The 22562-nt window shown below is 33.8% G+C and overlaps 2 protein-coding genes across 3 annotated transcripts in view; both read left to right on the top strand.

The window, feature by feature from the left end:
• The window catches only part of LOC144843046 (guanylate cyclase soluble subunit beta-1-like), a 181051-nt gene extending 163976 nt beyond the window's left edge, over positions 1–17075 (top strand). For both annotated transcript variants that reach the window (XM_078699701.1, XM_078699700.1), the window contains exon 9: positions 17066–17075. The gene's annotated coding sequence lies outside the window, so the exon portion shown is untranslated. The remainder of the gene's footprint in view (positions 1–17065) is intronic.
• LOC144843088 (neuropeptides capa receptor-like) lies at positions 16198–17488 on the top strand. Its single transcript, XM_078699776.1, has one exon. The coding sequence runs from the start codon at positions 16264–16266 to the stop codon at positions 17404–17406; it is 1143 nt and encodes a 380-aa protein (XP_078555902.1). The 5' UTR covers positions 16198–16263; the 3' UTR covers positions 17407–17488.
• The last annotated feature ends 5074 nt before the right edge of the window (positions 17489–22562 follow it).

Here is a 22562-nt window from a genome sequence, read left to right as displayed (position 1 = left end):
TTTAAAATGTTCATTTTATTGTAACCTAAAATGTTCATTATTGTCATTTAAAATGGTAATTTAATTGTCCCCTTAAAATGCGTCTAAATGCATTAATTTAATTATCAATTTTCGTCCTCGATTCAGTTTCACAGTTTGACTTCTGATGTTGTTTTTCTACGGATCTGTGTAATACTTGGTTTAAAAAAAATCCGTATACGTTACTTTTTGCCACATGAATTCGAATTAGAGATGATAAATTGAAGTATAAGCTCACGATAAATCATTTACCATGAACTTATCGTAGATTTTGAGGATGTAAAATGTTGATTCGGATACGAAATGTAAATATAAAAATTCAGTGTGATTATTAAAGGCAAAAAAAAAATGATATTATAACATACAGTGTAAGGAGATGATACTGAACGCATGACGTCATTCTGTATTCTATATTAATAATAATTTCCGATTTATTTGTTGCCGTAATTGGTTATTTCAAGTTGATAATATTTTGCTCAGTGTTGGTCATAGCCTGGGAGGAAAAAGACAAGACAGAGAACACAGGGGAATGGCAGTAATTTCGAATAACGAAGTAATGTAAAATTATAATTTAGATTAGGAAGAGCTTTTACTCTAGATTATTCTGAAACACCACTGCTTGTTGATCAGACTTTATTTTCTAAATTTGATTGAAATTTTTGAAAAAGCTTTAATGTTTTTAAAAGATGAATAGGCCTATTGGGTCATATTTTGTTATTATTAGTATGTTATTACCATCGATCAATTTCGAGACACCACTGGTTGATCAGACTTTTCATTTTTGAAAAAGCTTTAATGTTTTAAAAGATGAATAGGCCTATTGGATCATATGTTATTCTTATTACTATATTACTGTATCTTACCATCAATCAATAATGAAACATCGATCAATTTTTTCAGAACATACATAATGAAAATGTTATCCATGTTATAAAATATGGTTATAAACATCTCAATAATAATTATCTCTTAATATTTTCAATTGCATCGACGATGGGCTAGTGTTGCCCGAAAGATTTGCTAAATTTTTTGTTTGGCTGTTTTACTTATTGTTTTTATTTTGCTTTTTACTTATTTTATTTTGTATCTCCATTGAGATCCAGACACTGATAACCACAGCATTGTCATTTTTTCAGTGCTTATATTATTTGTATCTACATTAAGATCCAGCCACTGATACCCACAGCATTGTCATTTTTCAGTGCTTATATTATTTGTATCTCCATTGAGATCCATCCACTGATACCCACAACATTGTCATTTTTTCAGTGCTTATATTATTTGTATCTACATTAAGATCCAGCCACTGATACCCACAGCATTGTCATTTTTCAGTGCTTATATTATTTGTATCTCCATTGAGATCCAGCCACTGATACCCACAGCATTGTCATTTTGTCAGTGCTTATTTTATTTTGTATCTCCATTGAGATCCAGTCACTGATACCCACAGCATTGTCATTTTGTCAGTGCTTATTTTATTTTGTATCTCCATTGAGATCCAGCCACTGATACCCACAGCATTGTCATTTTTTCAGTGTTCAGTAAATTGCTTTTGGATTTAAATAAATAAATACAAATATAGACCTTCTCATGAAACAGACAATATTGGTATATTTTAAAAATCATATCTCATTTCAAGTAAACATCACAGTGTTCATCTTCATATACATCAGTGTAAAACATGATTATTATTCTCATAACAGTCCGGCTTTAATAAAGGCGGTCTTATTTAGAACTTCTTTATTGATGCAAGTATATTGTATAAGTATATACTATAATAGTATTTTTAATATTCTGCAATATTACACGATGTAAGTAATGCTGCGGCGGCAATCATTTAAAAACATGATATCTTTTTTATTGCTTTTGATTATCTTTCATTACAGAAAAAAATCTTAAATAGTTTCTTACTGAAAAAACAAACAATTAAAATGTGCCCTTATTGTCTTTTAACCTGGTAGAGAATTGACCGATATTTTCTTCCATTGTACTCTAAAAATGCCTCATTGTTTATATACGTTATGTCAACGCATTTCGGCAAGCCTGCTGTAGGACCGAATAGGCTTTAGCGTCCCAATATTGAAAATGAAGGGTTCAAATCGATGTGGTTTGTTTTAGGCATTATAGTGGTGAGAGATATTATTTAGGGTTAGGTTGAGTTAGGTATTGGTTCCGTCGCTTCCCATCAACCTTCCCCGCAGTTGATAGTTTCTGAAGCTCTGTCTGCACCGACAAAATGTATGTAACAACAAAATGTGATGTGCCCATATGGACACAATGATGGGCACATCACTTCAAACTAGTTTGATAGTGTAGACAGAGCTTTAGACATGAAACGTACGAACATTTCCAGCATAAACCAGTGTTTGAACGTAAGATTAAAATTGCCGCATCGGTAAAAACATAATGAACTGATTTTGATTATGGTATTTTGATTGACTGTCAACGATTGGTCGTTGTTGACTTTCTAAAAATGAATTAATTGAAGGTCAAATAGTGATCACAATATATGCAATACGTTTATTTTGGTATGTATGATAACATGACATATTATATAGTCTTATGTAAGCGTACATAAGCTAATAGGATGCAACGAAAGGGACGTAAGTTGACCAATTACAAGCGATGGATTATTCAAACTATCGCTTTTCATTTGTCTAGTCGCTTGCGATGGTCTACTAGTATCTTGCGTTGAGTTTACGTCCTTGCGTTGCGTCCAACCAAGTTTAAACTTTAGAGTATGGATGTCAACTCTCTCTTACATTACTGACATAGTTCCTCATCATCATTCCATATTAATTCACGTATTTCATCAGTTGTTAAAGATTTGACATTTGAAAAACAAAACTCACTAATTACAAACTGTGATTCTATAGTACAATATACAATATACCTAACATGCACTTATGCACGATGTCGGCAACTTCTTTCAGTGTAGTTGATTGACTTGTTGGCTTCATTTTTGATCCCAATGCTTTAATACATCGGTTACATCGTAAAATACAAGTATTATTTCCAAGAAACATTATTATGTTCATAACGGCGTCGATGTGGTTTATCGTTACCTTTTACGATATCTTAGATTAAGTTTTTTTTAAGTATAATACAGAATATTATTCATAATGCTGCATTTTCATTCGTATTCTGTAAAAAAAGAGTTCGCGTTCGCGTATTATAATTGTTGTGTACGCGCGCGTGTCAACTGTTGCTTCCTTGTGGTCTTGGGCCCGTTTGGGCTTATTTATCCACTGGTAAGTTGGTTTCATGAGCTTTGTTTTTAACTTATCCGGTTAAATAATACGCATCAAGGCCACCGAGACCGATATGTTTCACGCCAAAATTCAATCAAAATAATACGCTACAAATTCATTTAATTTTATGTTATTTAAAAAAGTGCTAGAATATATATCAACTACAAGCTACACCAATGCAACACCCTTGGTATTTTATTTGATTATTGGAGCATGGTTCCCATTTGGACGCAACACAACGACGTAGGGACAACGCAAGTGAGCTAACCATCACAAGCGAGAGTTCGGATGATCCATCGCTTGTGATTGGTTAAATTATTGGCGTTGCGCTTACGTCCTTGCGTTGCGTCCTAGTGAGAACCAAGCATAAAGGTGGATTCATAAGGCTGAATGATGGATTGGATTTTGATTAGTGATTACAAAATGATTAATCCCCGTTGATAAATGCCTCCTCCAGTACACGCCAACTTAAGCTTGGTGCCCACTTGCACACAGCACAAGGACGTAAGCGCACTGCAAGTAAATTGACCAATCACGGTGCGTAGATCATCCAAACTGTCTCTTATGATTGGTCAAATCACTTTCATTGTGCCTACATCGTTGTGTTGCGAGTGGGAACCAAGCTGTATATCGCACCGTCAACACGTCTTTAGCATGAAGCATGAATGCTGCCTCAGAACATTCAAATGCTTTCCAATAATGATTATTACTATTAGGCTTTGTATTCAGGTCATTCAATAATTTCATAATTGCAATAATTTCCCTTTTTTCAAAACACAATTTACTACTAATAATGATGGTAATTGCTACTTATTCGGTCATAAGTATCACAATGAAAATAAATTAAAATACAATAGTTACGTTACATACCTGGTTTGATATTTCAAGAAAGTGCATTGCGGATCATATCAATATAGCATTCAGCGCTGTTTTTTTTTTTCTGCGTGTTTCAATAAGGTACTTAGAATGTGATCGACGAGCAATGTTTATAGTGTTAGTCACAAGGTCTTCATAATCTGTGTTATTATCTCAAAAATTGCAAAAAATGATTTGAAGAAAAAACAAGCAATTATGCTTAAAAGCGTATTATTTCAATTTCGCATGTTGTTCTGTTGTTATCGTTACATGGTAACAGTTATAGTATCTATTATTGGATTCGATAACATTTCCTGGTAGTAGTGTAAAGATTTGTCGACACTATCAAACTAGTTTGACCAAAACAAAGTGTGATGTGCTCAAATATGGTAGTGGTATGCTCAAATATGGTAGTGATATGACATCATCATGTCCATAATATGGGCACTTTTTGGTTGCTCTCTCCCCATCAAAATAGGTAATAACCATCTCTCCTATCTATATTCTTTGTGATTGTTATTTTTAAATAAAATAGGCCTATTTAAGTAATACTTAAGATCTACTCATGGCTCGTATGATGTTGCCAATTTGTTAATTGTACTATACTTTAATTTTATTATTGTTTTGGATTGTGACAAAGAAAATTTGATAACATGCATATAAACTAGCCATCTCTGTCTTACTGTACAATACTTACATTTATTTATTATTATTTATGTTAGCGTAGTAAAATACTTATTTTTTTTACTTAATTATTTTCTCTTTTTTTAGGATGTGTTTTTCGATTCAGTAGTCCAGTTACTTCAACATATTTCAGGTATGATGTAAAATCTTTGACTTTATTCTCGGAAAACATGTTACTGTTTAATTTTCAAATGACAACATTTACTTCGCCGGAAGAATTTTCCGCTTGTTTAGTCTAAATTTAGTGACTATATATTATCGTTCGTGCCTTTACTTCACCAGAATTGATGTTTTATAACGACACTAAAAGTCGAAATACGTTACGGTAACATCCGCTCGTGTAATCAAAATGAAAATTAAAAGATGCACTGTCACCCTGAATAACCTGACTCGATAAATTGAACAAGTTTATTGATCATATATTAATTATAGACAAGAGGCTATTAGTTCGATTAACATGGACCCCGGTGACCCCTGCAACCACGTTACTATGTTCATACTGACTGTTTGTCGATAGCCCCCCCCCCCCCTGGGGTGTCTTAACAGTTTATTTTTTTAGGTAGTTTATTTGTTGTCTAGCATAGTGTAAAGGTGTTGTGTAGAGAGAATGAGTTTACAATCCTCATTCATGTACCCTAGCCCCCAACTTGGAAACGATCTTATGTTAAAGGTCTGGAGAATATAGTTTTGATTCTCATCCAAAAATGTTCTGAATGTGAGTACGTGAGAACACAGTTTATAAGAAGATTTGCTAAAATACTTCTTAAAAAAATAAAACAAATTAAGACTCGGATACATTTTTTAAAAGATACAAATGAAAACAAAGAAAATCGGTAGAGACAAATTATAATGGCAGACAGAATCTAGGTGCTAAGTTCGTGCCACTCATTTTGCGCGTACTCATATTTCTGAGCTTGCACAATGACTTTTCGATTCAACAGCTGCGTAGTCGGCTGGCGCATCGTGAAAACGTAACGTCGCTATTTTAATAATGTTAGTAATCTCAGTAAACCTGGTTTGAAAAGCTCAAGTTGAGAAATACTAACATTTTTACGAATAAAAACATCTATTACAGTAAAACAATAATAGTAACGTGAATGTGTGTGTCAGATCTAAGATGTGGAATTCCAGTTATACATGCATTATACTGCACTAATGGATTCATTTCAGATACAAAAACACATTTACCCATTTTAGCCTGTCGATGGAACAATTGGGCTGATAAATCATAGTGCTAAAACACACGTTGCTTGCACGCTCTACACCTAGATATTGTAATGGGCAATGAACTACTTCCTAGGCTAGACCAAAGTGTAATTAGCCCTGTTTCCAGCAATTATCTAGTTATACTAGCACCTTAGTGATGAAACACGGTGTTTAGTACCAAAAGCAGTGGTTGTTTTTGCCCATTATGACCAATCCCGATGCCAAGTTCTGTCTAATTGTATATGACATTCCCAAAGTATGCAACCCGTACGTAGAATACATAATACTACTAGGATAATCGAGACAGTGATTAAATTCATAGATACGTATAGAATATCGGGTATATAGTCATAAAAGCCAGATACCTACTCGTCTATCGCAACGCAAGGACGTAACGCAACGTAAGTGATTTGACCAATCACAAGCGATGGATTATTCGAAGAGTGGCTTCTTATTGTTCAACTCGCTTGCGTTGTGCGTACACAGCCTTGCGTTGCGTCCTAGTAGGGGCCACGCTTAACGCCACGGAACAGCAGTCACCGTGAACGGATGCGTTTTTCTTCACACGTACCGCGAAAGAGAACACATTTGAATACGCATGCGTATACATTGACACTTTCGATTAGATAAATTCGCCTATATTGGAAAACAAACGTTAATGTTGTATTGCTATATCCTTCTTTGGTTCGTAGGCTAAGCCTTGCGATCATTCGTAATAACATGGGTAATCTTGTAAAATGCGTTGTTCGTTATTGTAATCCGTCATGGGAATTGTAGACGCGAGTTCACCTCCTCGAATCACCCAATTCGTTCCCCACTGCATGATAAAAGTTGACAATGTAAATGTTAACTTCTAAAATAATGGTTTGAAACTCATACTTAAAAGTGTAGAATTCCAAACCTTTCACAAGAGATTCTTTCTAATGTATTTCTTTTTATTTGATGTCATTAAAATCTTTTTATTTTACATTTCTTTGAAATAAATAGGATAAAAGTCAAAACAGACAATTTGATGTGAACATATCACTTTACATAACATTAACAAATGTTAAATATCAAGTTTTACTTCAGAAATATGATTGTCACATTGGTTACTCTGGTACACTGCATGATACAAATAATGAATCCTGCCTGAATAAGCTCTACACAATCTGCTCCGAATATACGAAGGCTAGAAGAAATAGATCAACTAACAGAATGATAAAGAAACATTTAAGTTAATTATATATACATTTTTTTTGCTTGTTTCCGTGCAGCCAGGAATCAGGTTAATCAATATTTTCGTATTTTTTCAAATGATTCTTTTTTTAATATCCGGTAAACTAAAATAGTTATTAATAACTAGTAATTTTGTAGACGATGGTTGGTTATATTCATCTTTCTCACTAAAGCTTTTAGTTCACACAAAAGCATCTTTGTTAACGTCGAGCAAAAAAATAATAATATGTTATATATTGCGAAAAAAAATAGGAAGACCCATTAGTACAAAAAGAACAATCTAGAACGTGTTCAATATAACGACCATGCTAATTTAGTTGTGTTAAAACGTGTTGCAGATTTAACTCTGCAGTCTATTAATACATCTTCATTTATGATGTTAATAGTTCTGGTTGTCCTAGTCTACATATAGGTATTATAGACACGATGCGTACAATAATAACACAATTTCAAGGATTGTATACCTAATTCATGCATAATTCATAATCCTTGCACCAAATTCTGAAGTTGTCACTAGGTATACTGTAACTGACTATTGAGAGTCATCTAGATACGAGTCTGCAGCTGTCATTTGGTAGATCTTAACTGACTATTGAGAGTCATCTAGATACGAGTCTGCAGCTGTCATTAGGTAGATCTGAACTGACTATTGACTATTGACAGTCAGTTAGAAATGAGTCTGCAGTTGTCATTATATAATCTTTATTGTCTTTCTTTCTTGTTTGTTCTTTTTCATATACATAAAATCAAAACTAAAGACAAAAGACCAAAAAAAAAGCTTTCGCTTATCGAGTTTTGGCCTTTTAAAATAAATAAAACTTAAACTAGAACGAATATCATTTCTGAGAAAGAAAAATCTGAAGAAAATTAATTACATAAATGAAAATTAATAACTCACTGGCATTATCAATATGAATATGAAATAAGTAATAGAAGAATATTATACACATTTTTTTGTTTGTTTTTTAAATAGAAAAAACTAGAAATAAACTAAACATCATATAATGTTATCAAATGTTCTTTGACTTTGATGGCAAATTGTGTTCTAAATGAAATTGACTTAATATTTACTGGGAGTTTATTCCAGAGTTTGGGACCTTGGTATGTTATATTGGTTTGAGATAGAGTCGTACGGCAGAAGGGGATCGAGAGATTAAACGGGTCATTAAATCGGGTGTTAAATGGATGGATTAGGTAGATCTGAACTGACTATTGACAGTCAGTTAGAAATGAGTCTGCAGCTGTCATTAGGTAGATCTGAACTGACTATTGACAGTCATCTAGATACCAGTCTGCAGCTGTCATTAGGTAGATCCTAACTGACTATTGAGAGTCATCTAGATACGAGTCTGCAGCTGTCATTAGGTAGATCTGAACTGACTATTGACTATTGACAGTCAGTTAGAAATGAGTCTGCAGTTGTCATTAGGTAGATCTGAACTGACTATTGACAGTCAGTTAGAAATGAGTCTGCAGCTGTCATTAGGTAGATCTGAACTGACTATTGACAGTCATCTAGATACCAGTCTGCAGCTGTCATTAGGTAGATCTTAACTGACTATTGACAGTCATCTAGATACCAGTCTGCAGCTGCCATTAGGTAGATCTTAACTGACTATTGAGAGTCATCTAGATACGAGTCTGCAGCTGTCATTAGGTAGATCTTAACTGACTATTAACAGTCATCTAGATACGAGTCTCCAGCTGTCATTTGGTAGATCTTAACTGACTATTGACAGTCAGTTAGAAATGAGTCTGCAGCTGTCATTAGGTAGATCTTAACTGACCATTGACAGTCATCTAGATACGAGTCTAGGTGTATGACTGTAAATAGTCAGTTATAATTGACCTAGGGGACAGCTGCAGAATCGTGTGGTCATTGGTTTTTGTAGAGCTGCATGGATGGAGGACATGATTTTCTTCATAGGTGGAAGAGTGATGAAGGGTGTAGTATAATCTATTTGAAAATAAAAATGAATATCACGCCTCTTCGGTTTTGTAATTTGCATATAGATGTGAATTGAAACTATAGAGGGCTCATTTCAGACAGGCCTCATTAAAAAACTAAGTTTAAAAAACAGGATTGCGTTATGTTTTTTAACTAATCTTTGAATTGAATGTCGGTTTGTTGAAACAGTATTAAATAAAATGAGTGACGGATTGTTTTCTAACAAATCGATATAAATTTCTGTTTAAAATGTTGCCATAGCATTTAGTGAAGTAAAGGAAATATTGAATAGCGCCCACTATTGTTTGGCTTTGCGATACAACGTACAGTTCTGATTTGAATGAGATGTTGAATACCGCCAACTTGTGTGAGTACTGTGTTGTTATAGCAATGGCATTCGTGATTCCATGATATCAAGAAAATATTGAACAGCGCCCTTTGGAACACTACATACATCGACGTTTTAAAATGTTTGAATCATAGAAATATATCAGACAAATGAACAATCCGTTTTTCTTGTAACATTAATGGTTTCCCATGGGGTAGGACGCCGCTTACGTCAGGATGTAACTAAACTATTTGTGTCAATAGTACACAATATGCGGGTCGATAAAGCTGTATGGGTAGTATTACATATTAATATGTAATTTAAATTTAATTATTGTTATTGTTAGGCCTTTAATGTTGTTTTTAATTTGATTGTATGATTTTAAAAATATATTCCTTGTGTAAGCCTACTATGTAGTTCTGGATAGAAGGATATTCAGATATGGATAACATTTTTGAAAAAATGTTTTTCTATGTTGCTAATGATTACTTTTCTCATTGTATACCAGCATTTACTAATCCCCTTTAGTGATATACATATAATGTCATACGGCTAGCGAGCTTAAGTTATCACAAATGATGACAACCCTTCAATTTGACAACAACATAATCCCAATCCTTTGTAGAGATCTCATCTAGCTTAACATGGCGTTTATTACTAGCAGCGAATCGACCTTGAAAATGAAGGTCACGCGATGATTGATGCGGATATGACTTTTTTCGTCGTAGCAAATTATATTTATTTAAAACATCTTTTTTCTGTGTTTTGTTAAACAGGGGAATTATTGATTACAAGCAGCAAAGTAGTCTTTCTAATTACTAGTCTGAAGAATAACAATTAAATCTTTTTTTTCTTTTAAGAATTTGCAGCTGCAAAGATATTGCGAGCGCTACATTTATGATTGTCTATTTCGTTGATTGTATTTTATATTTTTCGTTTAAAATGTAGTAGTATAGCCGAACTCTCTTCGTGAAATGGATATAACATTCACAGTATTAAACATAATTGCGGTATGATTGGTTTACGCATATGCAAGCGAGACGCAACAAATACGCGCAACCAACCAATCACAAGCAACCGTTCGTTCCTACGATTCTGATTGGTCAAATGAAGCAGTACTGAAACGTTTCTGAAAGTTTATAGAAATAATAGAAAAATACCAGCTACTTGACCTATCAAGTGATTTTTACCGATAAACAAAAACTTGTAATTAATTAAACTTCACACAAATAGAAACCTCGGTCCCCGCAGGGGGGAGGTTATCTTCACACTGCAGGTCTACAACACCATAACATAGAAAAATAGCTGCCGTTACATAATCATGCGTAATTGTGGCGAATCCAGAGTTTGCATCTTTCTGGATAGACTTTCTCCAAATCTTTATTTATTGTCTATTTTTATGTTAGTCCACCCCTAGTCCACGTTTCGATTTTTATCTGAAAATACGAGCTCGTGTATTCTACGTATGAAACGTCTTATATGCCAAAATATTTATCGTTTTACTAATTTCGGTCTAGAACCCCGACTACTTTCTGTATCTTTTAGATTTTTTATAGCTTTTAGCCAGCCTAGTTTAGTTTGTACAGTTAGTATCATCTCATGGCTCATCAATCAGTATGCATTGTTTTGTTCGCCACTGGGTACACGTAACTCAGCCAAAGTCTAAGCAAGAAATTGTAGTTTAATAGACCAAGATGTCCAAAAGGCGTAAAAGTCCATATTTTTAGGCTACACTAAAAAATTGTTTCAGTGTAAAATATTTTCTATTAAGATATTAAAATCATTTTATACATTCAGTCAAAAAATAACGCCCTCTGGTGATGTAAGATAAAAGCGAACAAAAAAAAACATTTTAATAATTTTTGATTAAAAAAATGTAAAGAAGATTCCATTCTATTATTGCAGACACAAAACTAACAATTTTACGGATCCATACACTTTGCCAACTTCCGTGGTAATAACAATTACGTATACACGAATTCTTATGATTTTGTTTTTCATCAATTGTGTTTATTGTTTCTGACATTTTATCTGGCTTAATCCGACTTAGACGCCACTCGTCTGCGAAGAAGATTTTTATTTATTTATTAGCACAGACAATCATCATGGAAAAAAATCGTTACGTCAAAGTGGGAACCAAGCTTTAAAGTAATAGTCTCATTTTTGACAATCTAAATCAGAATCAACTTTTTACAATGAAATTTGAAATTTTTGGGAGGGATGATATCGAAGATAACAAATGTTTGTGACGTGGATAGTATATTGTTTAAAAGCTCTGTCTACTTTATGTGAAAAATGTGATGTGTCCATATATGGACATGATAATGTTATATCACTACCATATTTGGGCACATCACATTTTTTTGTCAAACTAGTTTGATAGTGTAGACAGAGCTTAAGTAATAGTTTTTAATTTTTGACAATCTGAATCAGAATCAACTTTGAAAAAAAATGAAATTGATAATTTTTGGGATGGATGATATACCGTAACAAATGTTTGTCCGTGACGTGAATAGAATTGTTTAAAGCTCTGTCTACACTATCAAACTTTATGTGAAAAATGTGATGTGCCCATATGGACATGATAATGTTATATCACTACTATATTTGGGCACATCACTGCCATATTTGGGCACATCACATTTTTTTTGTCAAACTAGTTTGATAGTGTAGACAGAGCTTAAGTAATAGTTTTGAATTTTTGACAATCTGAATCAGAATCAACTTTGAAAAAAAATGAAATTGATAATTTTTGGGATGGATGATATACCGTAACAAATGTTTGTCCGTGACGTGAATAGAATTGTTTAAAGCTCTGTCTACACTATCAAACTGTATGTGACAAAAAATATGATGTGCCCATATATGGACATGATGATGTCATATCACTACCATATTTGGGCATATCACTACCATATTTGGGCACATCACATTTTTTTGTCAAACTAGTTTGATAGTGTAGACAGACTACGGCTCCTTTGGTGTTATATTTGTATTGTTTCTTTTTTCGCAGCAAAAGCACGTGTGTTATTAACAGATAAATGTCAATCCAAGTTTTAAAAGTTATACTAGACTAAACATAAACAATTTGAATCCAATTTGTTTCGTATTAAATTGCCAATGTACAGTGTGTTTAAAGTTCTGTCTACACTATCAAACAAGATTGGCAAAACAAGTGCAATGTGTCCCAAATATGGTAGTGATATGCATAAATATGGTAGTGATATGACATCATCATATCCATATATGGGCACATCAATATTTTTTTTTGTCACATAAAGTTTGATAATGTAGACAGAGCTTAACATATTCAACATGTAGCAAGTCGACACCTTTTCTAAGCAGTGAACGAGAAGTAGTGCGCTGTACTTTTAAAATGTCGTAAATTTAATAAATTGTTAATGCTATTAGTATTAATTATATTTGCATTTAAATAGGCCTATTTAAATATACTCTATTTTGTTTATAATTTATAGATTAAAATAGGATATATTTTTTATCCTGTCAATATTAATTAATTGACAATATCGTGAATACAAATCTAAAAATAAACCACTAATTCTATTTTAATTTGTTAATTACAATAAGATATATTGATTTTCAATTGAAGGTAATTAATCATGCATGCATAGGTGGTCGATAAATCACAGCTAGGCTGTCATTTGAAATAATTTAACAGAATTTATTATTGATCTATAAAATTAATTATTGGGAACTGACAGAAGGTGTTGAGGAGAACCATCTCGAATATTTCTCGAGAATTTCGTAAATATAAGTCAAACAGCAAGCAAATTATGTAATAAAGTATCACGTAGGCCCTATGAGGCACCTATCATAGGCCATAAGATAAACTATCTAACAACAGGACACTGAGTTCGCCTAGCCAAGATAGGAACTCCTAACAGTCCTTTGACAGTATGTCCTATCATGGAGGAAATATATATGTATATTTCCTCCATGGTCCTATCGATATGTATGTCTCTGGTAGTGTGCAAGAGAAATCGTAAGTCCGTATTCACCAATCGCACTGTGACAAGCTTAAAATGTACACCTTTGTTTATTTTTAAGTGAATACCACTTTTTAATGGTAACGCTACGATCTTTATTGACGTGAAATACTTTACTTATTATTAAGTGATGATATGTGTGATATTAAATACGACCACTGGAAACTATGGATGGACCAGGATTTGAACCAAAAACATTGCAATTTGCTCAAAGCAGACTTCGTTACAACCAATGTATAATATCACGTTCCCATCAATCAATTCACCATTACATTCTTTCTTGTTTTGTCGTAGGCCTACTTTCAATATTTACATTCGTTAATATCAATTTTTTTTCAAATATTACTATTTATTAGAATTTATCTTGGCATAATTTATTTAGAAATTTGTAATTTATAAAAATTAAAAGAGATCGTGCTTTGGAGTTCACCACGATGCGCATGCGTACCCCCAGTGGTTTATGATGTCACTATACATTACGCTAATTATTAATTGCAAAAAAAAAATGTATGTAACAGCCGTTAATTACAAGGTACCATGTGAATACATGGGTTGATGTTTATGTGTTTTATTATTTACAGTGGCGGTAAAAACCGATTCCACACACGTGACCACTTTGCTAGAATTGCTTAGATTAAGCCACTAATCATTGAGTTATTAGAAAATGTTCAGAAATCGTCTTAAATGTAACATCTATGTTTAAGATGAGGTAAACACCGCTAGTAAAGTCATATAACTAACTTCTCATTATTGCGTTGGAGTCGTGACGATTGCATATCGAGTTCTCTGTTTCCGGCTAGCAATTCGTGACTTGATATTTTCCCTTCGATATCATTTAGTTTGGCGCGTGTCTGCGAACAGGTTGGAACAATTTGTATTAATACACAGTTAAATGGTACCGTGACTTACCTGTATTAAGTGTATGTTAGAATGCTCGACTAAATAACAAACAATGTATATGTTGACTCTGGACACTAAACCGATTATTGGGTGCAGTGCTTCAGTTTGTTTTCAACATGTTAATTTCATTTTATTTGCAATCCTAATGACATCTTATGTTTACCGACTATAGATAGATACATAATGATCTTTGTCATGCATACTCAAGCTAACTTTGCCACTAATTATGTATAGTAGTTATTTTTGGAAAAATGTAACTTAGCGGCGACACAGAACTGTTAAGATTGCACGTGTTTTTTCTTTGTAGGGAGAGAGAGAGCCCAGATTTTTTCATTAGTAGCGAGTTACACATACCTGCATAACCTTCGATGAGGCGGCAGTGTTTAGCCTATATACAAATATCATAATATAATATAATTTGGTTCCAATATACATAAGTATTATTTCGACATTTTCATAATTATTTCGTTTTATTTTTTATTATTACATTACAACAAAATTGTATCAAAGGCCCGTACAAATGACTAGCATTTGCAGGTACCGCTATTAACTATATACCGTATATTATATACATAACAATTCATACAAAGAAAATCACATTCCAATTAATATAGGCTAGTACATTTCGTTAATATATATACTCATATGGAAAATAATAAGTATTATTATTTCTCCATGGTATACTGTATTTTCGATTTAGTTTGACATAAGCAGCGCATGCGCGCTAGCTTTGTATGCCTATTTCATTACAACAGACCGAGGCATCCTTAATCGCAGGATTAGCGCCCCACGACTAACAATCCGCACAAAATCATTCACATATTCACAATATAAGCAATGATGCAAAGTCCTCTATTTGATGATATACAATTATTTTGAAACAAAAAACCTTAGAAAACACCGACTTTAACACGATTGTTTGATGTGGTTGTATTGTTAAGTGTCGGTCTGCAGCTTTCCAAACGAAGAACTAAGGACAAACCTGCTGAGTCTGTCCGCTTCATTAGTTATTTTCACTCAAATCAGTCGCTTAAGTCAGAGTGAGAATGATTTTCTAGGACGATTTAAGGCGATATCAGCCTGTCATAGTCATAACGAATGCAACGGTTATTAACGAATCAAGCAGCAAGCTGCATCCAGTGCGAGGATACTTATTTGTCTCAATATCTCCCATCGATGAGATCGATGCTTTGCAGTAAATCATCTTGCTTAGAAGATACTCATAATAACATACTTTTGTGGACTTAGGCCGTAAGTCCGTCCGTTTACTGTTCACAATTGCGAATAATTAGGCCTATAAATAGTCGTGCAATCTACAAAACCAATGCTTGGTTCGTTGGCCGTTTCGTCGTCGTAAGCCTCAGCAAGATTACAGCAGTTAAAAGTTTTTAATGACTTTGTTGGACCGTCGAGCTTCTTCGATTTAATATTACATCACGATGTAATTACTATTATCTTTCTCACATAAGAAATATTTATTAGATGGAATATTGCCTTGATGATATTGCATATTGAAATGTGTGAATACGTAAACATTATATCGACCAATGAAAACCTAGCAAAATGAATGCCAAATTGTTGTGATCTTCTAAAATAACCGCGCTTTTGACACTTCAGTTTCAATATCGCCTGGTACGCGCAAACACGTGTTCGTCGTCGACTCTCTAACTCAATCGTATTATTCTTCAGTGAACTCATATTTAACATTGTATAATTTGTTAATATCGATAGTATACAGTTATACAGGAATTATATCAAGAACGAAATCGATAGAACAAAACTGGATGTAGCAACACAATTGTGAAAATGACATCGTTATCGACCACTGTTGCTTCAAACGATACGATGGCGGACATGAAATGTATTGACAGTATGGGGTCGGATAGTGTTTACTACGATAAAGTGGACAAAATCATCATTACACTTATAATGCCAGCTATTCTTGTGGTCGGAATTATGGGTAATGTGACATTTCTTGTTGTTGTAACTCTTGTTCAGAGGATGAGAACAATAACTAACTTATATCTGCAAAGTTTAGCAATTTCTGATTTGATATTTCTGGTCGTAGCCATCGGAGAAAAACTATGGCGGCTTCTGTCATCGCCGTATGTTGACGATCAATCCATGATGGGTCAAGTCGGTTGTATCGTTGTATACTTTATTACAGATATGACTTTCTTTTCGTCGGTTTTTCTTGTAACATTGGCGGCTGTGGAAAGGTTTTACGCCATTTGTCGTCCGTTAAAGCACCGTCTAAAAATCGGCGCTAAAGAACGAACAGTTCGCCTCATTACGTCCGCTTGGTTAGTAGCGTTTCTTCTTTCCATTTTAATATCACCCAGCAACTGGGGAAACGTATCGTACTGTTTATGGTGGAATTCAACGACTCCGTCGGGCCATGGTGAGCTGTACCAAGAAGGACGAATTTTTAAGTGTACGGGGATAACTCCGTGGTATACGAGCTTTGCATCACTCGTCCAAACCCTACCCTTCTTCGCTGCGTTCATTGCCAATTGCATTATATATTACAATATCATTAACAGTTTAAACCACCGTGTTGGTACCACCGATCGTCACAGACCGACAAACGTGAAAAATTTACGGATCCGTAACCAAGTTGCACGTATGCTTATTGTTAATGGTTTAGTGTTTTTCGTATGTCTGGCACCGTTTGAGATCTTTTCGCTCGTGATTACTGGAGAAACTGTAAGTAATGTTCACGTATTGTCACAAGAGTTGTTCAACTCATGGGGTCAGTTCGCCCGTCTTATGCTTTACGTCAATTCCGCCGTAAATCCGATAGTTTATAATCTAATGAGTAAGCGTTACCGACAGGCGTATTGCGACGCTCTGAAATGCAACGTGCGGCGTAAGTTGTTGTTTCGTACTAACTCGGAAGAATCCGGATCTAAAAAGACCGGTCGAAATATGACTGTAACGCATCAACTTACAACACCGACGGGGAACTTGTACACGACTTGTACTTGACCCTCTGACGTTTAGTTACGCGCGTCATTGACATTCTGACGTTTATTTACGCGCAGTCAAACGTCATTGACATTATGTCCACGTGAGCTATACATTATGTAACAGTTGATTCAACGGAACAATAATATGTGCATATGAAATCAATGTTATTCGTTAAACGTTTTGTTCTTTAAATTATGTAATTATTATCTAAAAAAATGTTTCTATATAAATCAAAAATATAGGCCAATGTAAGATTTGACCATTACAGATATATTGTTCCTTTGAAAAAAATATAACTTTTAAAATTAGTATTGTATTATGTGTTGAAGGAACAATATTTCTTGAAAAGCATGTATATAGATATATATATCTAAAAATGCATTGCGCTTACTGTACATGGCCTACTGCGTAAAAACTGTATTTCGGTATTTTGTAACTAGAAATCTATTTGTGTATGTAGACACTCTGCCAAACTGCATAATACTGTTAGCAGGTGGTATACCAAAAACCCTGTCTATTTTAATCCCCAGATATTCTATCTTATTAACATTAATGCATTTTGTGAGCAATTTCTAAACATCAACAGCTGAAATTAGCTCTGTGATGAATGAATGAATGCATTCTATTATATAATGTGTTATAATGAGCGCTGAGATAATTATTTGTGATTGGTCTGAATACCGTTTTCCCCCGCTAATGGAGTATTGTAAATGACCCTATCTACTTACGATATATTCACATAGTAATGTACATAAGCTGTATAAACTGAAAATTCAGCATAGAAAGTCAATGTCACAAAATTGACGCGCGCGTACAATGTTCATCATTACTTGAACGCGCGCGTACAATTGTAATCATTAATTGAACGCGCGCGTACAATTGTAATCATTAATTGAACGCGCACATGTTGTACTCACAAAAAGATGTGTTTTTACTGTACATATCTGCATCATGTGTTTTAAAATTGCTAAAACCATGTTGATGTTGCTAAAGTGAATACATATACAAATGGTTAGCTATTGAATCAATTGTCTTATTTACAAAATGATAATTCAGCTATGATCAATTGGTAACACCCTGCTATACCCCTATAATATAATGCTTTACGCTATAAACAAACGTTTTGAAACCATTCTACTTCGATGTGTCCCAATATATAAACATATCTTATTACAGTATTATATTGTGAACCAACGTTTATCTTAACTTCATTTATTATACCATATGTGGCATATATATTTTTGTTGAGACTATTCTTTATCATATTGCCAATTTGTAACCTTGATGTAATGTATCAACGTATTTCTTATTGTCGCATGTGTGTCCCATTATACTATGGAGAAATTAAACTTCCTACGTGCTCGTACTGACCAAAGCTCAGTTCCCATTATTGGGTGCAAGGACGTAGATGCAACGCAAGGGATTTGTCAACATGCTTGCGTTGCCTCTTCGTCCTCTCGACGATTAAATTTAATCAAATTAGACTCATGGGATAACGATTTTATAGCGATATAATTATTAATTTTAATTGTATTAATGTTTTACTACATTTTTAATGGCCGAACGCAAGCTCTTCAGAGACCAAAATATGATCGTTGTTAATTAAAGAGTTGACTGTACGGCATCTATAATTTAAAAGGTCTTAACTCTTATAATGGATGTATTAACCGAATACCATTTGTATATAGTGTAAATACCAGCTGTAATCATCAGCAATCATAATGGTAATCTCTAGTATCTTAAAACATGTGCGATTAATACTGTATTTGTTAAATTAAGTTTATCACCAATCGGCATCAATTTATGATATTTGTATTCTGTATAGCTTACTACAAAAGATAGTTATTGATGACTTGTCTACTATGAGTATTATTATAAGATTATTATTTCGAGTCCACACAAACTCCTTTTACCATAAAAAGAGAAAGATAGATAATTTATTTCAAAATAAGACTTACTAAAACCTTTTTGTAATTAAAATTTCAAGATCTATACTATACTAATTGAAATAAGAAACCGATGATATAAGTAAGATACGAAAGGGCTATCGATCTTTGACTTTAAAGAATGATTTGTTAAACTTTCGAAGCATCGTCCATCTTGAGTGCATATAAAAAAAGAATCCCTTAATTAAAGAGATATTGTCCCTCTAAAATAATTTGTTTTAATGTTGTTAAATATTCCATTTTAATATCACATAATAGTTATCCACGTTGACAGAAAATTGGATCGAAACAACTCAAAAATGTTTTTTTTTATGTTTGTGGGTGGTGGGTGGCTGTGTACCGTAATACATCTTTAACAATAGTATTACAAGCATGTATTAATATAAGACGTTCTTACACAAACGAAACAATAAAAATCGTCGCAAAAATTTATCGTGGTCACATAATTTCCATAAATTAAAATATACATAAAGACTTGCGTTGGCTTTTTCCGTCAACTTTACCCGCTTATACTAAACGTGTTTTACCATGCAGGATATATTACAACTTCTCCTTATTTTATTGCGCTCGTTGTTATATATAAATAGGCATTACGCATAAGACAAGTGAAATGAAATGGTTTGTGTTTTTTAGAGGTTATTTAGGTTTAATTTCTACACAAATAAGGTCGGTTGTATATTGACTTGGCTCTGATTAGTTGAACATTGATATGGGCTTGTTGTAACGACCGTAAGTAACCGAGTGCTGCAACCGTAACAGGCGTAATATACCATATAACATTAATGTAGTTAAAGAAAGTAGCTATATAGTTTTGTATTAAAACACGAGTCTGACATTAATATCAATATGTTAGCTTAAGTAAAAAGAAATGTTAAGCAGTGCAGAAAACGGTGTTCGGTTCCCACCCCGATCCTTACTCGGAAGGTTATACTCTTACGTCATTTTGTGTCGATGCGTTACGCGAGTTGACGATTCATCGGTTGTGATTGGTCAAACCACTAATGCTTGGTTCCCACTAGAGATGCAACGCAAGATTTGACCAATCACAAGCGATGGATTATTCGAACTGTTCCTATCATTGGTCAACACGCTTGCGTTGCGTTTACGTCCTTGCGTTACGTTCTAGTAAGAATCAAGCTTTACGTTTCGTACTTCCTTGTATTGCGTCTCTGGACTAAGCATTAGAGCCTATATCATGTGTGGTAATGTACCGTAATACAATGCATACGATATTGCATGACGTATCTAACTAACTACCATCAAACTCCTCCCATGGCGCCCTAACTCTTCATGCCCTATGGTGAATGGGCTTAGTTAAAATGTGTCTACGCTAAATAATGTTATTACTAAGGATGTTTTTAATGATATAATGTAACATTCAAATTCGTTCTTGCTGAAGTCCTAAATGTTTTACACAATGTAAATGATAGGTCATGATATGCCTTTAGGTCGGCCATGGCTCACTTTTCGCGTTCTCTTAATTTTCGCGATCGTTATTTTCATAAATCTTGAAACGAATGAAATAACGGCCTTTATCAGTAAATTGATAGCAACGTTGAAGATTCTAATGATATTTCTTCTGCAAGGTCTCAACGGAAATTAAAGAAATAAACGAAATTCAAATGTACATGGAATATTTCGGCAACTACGAGTTCGGATGTAAATTAAGCTTAAGGTGTCTGAAATTCAATCGGGTTGTTTTATTGGTTGCAGTATCTGCATGCAAAATAAGAATATTTGAACAAAATGAATAGAACATCTAATTAAAATAGAAGAAGGGACTATAAAACTGAAGTATTGATTTAAGACGTACACTTACAATTGAAAGAAATAACGAACAAACAATTGTGTATATACACTCATAACTATAGTATAATTTCAAAGTTAAATTGTATTGTTAGATATGTCATACTCTTGCCTTCTTAAGCTTGGTTTCCACTAGCGACGTAAGAAAGTGCCCTTCCAATCATTGTGTTTGCCCCCGCCTGCGTGAAATCAAACCTGCGATTTGTACAGCACTGTTGCGTCGTCGGTTCCCACTTGTGATTACGCAATACATCACTTTGCATCGATACGTCATTGCGTTGCGTTCTAGTGGGAACCACGCTTAATAGTAGATTAAATAATGGTAGATTAGCGATTGGATTAGGTCTAGATTAACGACAGATTAGATTAGATTAATGGCAGATTTAATTAGATTAATAGAAACAAAATGGTATATGACCTATAGGCCAAGTGTGAGGCTAGCCATCGATGTCACTTTCCGTATAGAGGTACAGACAATATTATTTAACTGAATTAAGTTAAAATGTGTTCAATTTACCTAGCCTATATAACATTGTATCTATTCCACAAATGTAATTTTTTTTTCTTTCTTCGTATAAAGCTCTGTCTACACTATCAAACTTTATGTGACAAAAAAAAAGGATGTGCCTATATATGGACATGATGATGTCATCACTACTATAATATAGTAGTGATATTACATCATCATCATAAAAATATTATTTTGGCTCACTACCATATTTGGGCACATCACTTTTTTTGTCAAACTAGTTTGATAGTGTGGACAGAGCTTTAGAAATAACAAAACCATTCATGTGTTTATTATTAATGCTTATCTGAACAGTAATTAGGTAATATAGATTATGTATATATCAATGTATTATATAATATATATAACAATTAATATCGCACTTATCTGTGCGTTGCGTTCTAATGATGCTTTTGTGTGTTGAATTTTAATATAAGTTGGTTAAAACAACTCGTATCAACTACAACGTTTGTCCAGTTTCTGTAATAAGCACGATAATATGTTATAATATCAGTGTGAACTCAATTACAACGAAAAATGTCACAAATAAATCAGAGACGCGACGCATGGACGTAACGCAACGTACGGGATTTGACCAATCAAGCGATGGATTTATTCGACTGTCGCTTGTCATTGGTCAACACGCTTGCGTTTACGTCCTTGTGATGCGTCATAGTGGGAACCAAGCTTTATGTTTCTCTACGTCAGTAATTACGATGCGTATTGATGCTTGGATAATGTAACGGAGATATTCTGCTAATAAAAACTCGCAACGTTTATATAGATTAGATAAGGTTATTTCCAATCCATACTTAAATATGTCCAATTACAAAAGTAGGACTCTGATGTATTATTGCCATGAAAAATAATAAAAGACTTTAGGTAGATTTTCGTTGAAGCCTTAGCCGTATCTG

This window comes from Antedon bifida, chromosome 5 (assembly GCF_963402885.1).
Source record: "Antedon bifida chromosome 5, ecAntBifi1.1, whole genome shotgun sequence".
Classification (NCBI taxonomy): Eukaryota; Metazoa; Echinodermata; class Crinoidea; order Comatulida; family Antedonidae; genus Antedon; species Antedon bifida.
Note: the sequence above shows the minus strand (reverse complement) of the source record. Positions and strands in the feature narration are given on the sequence as shown.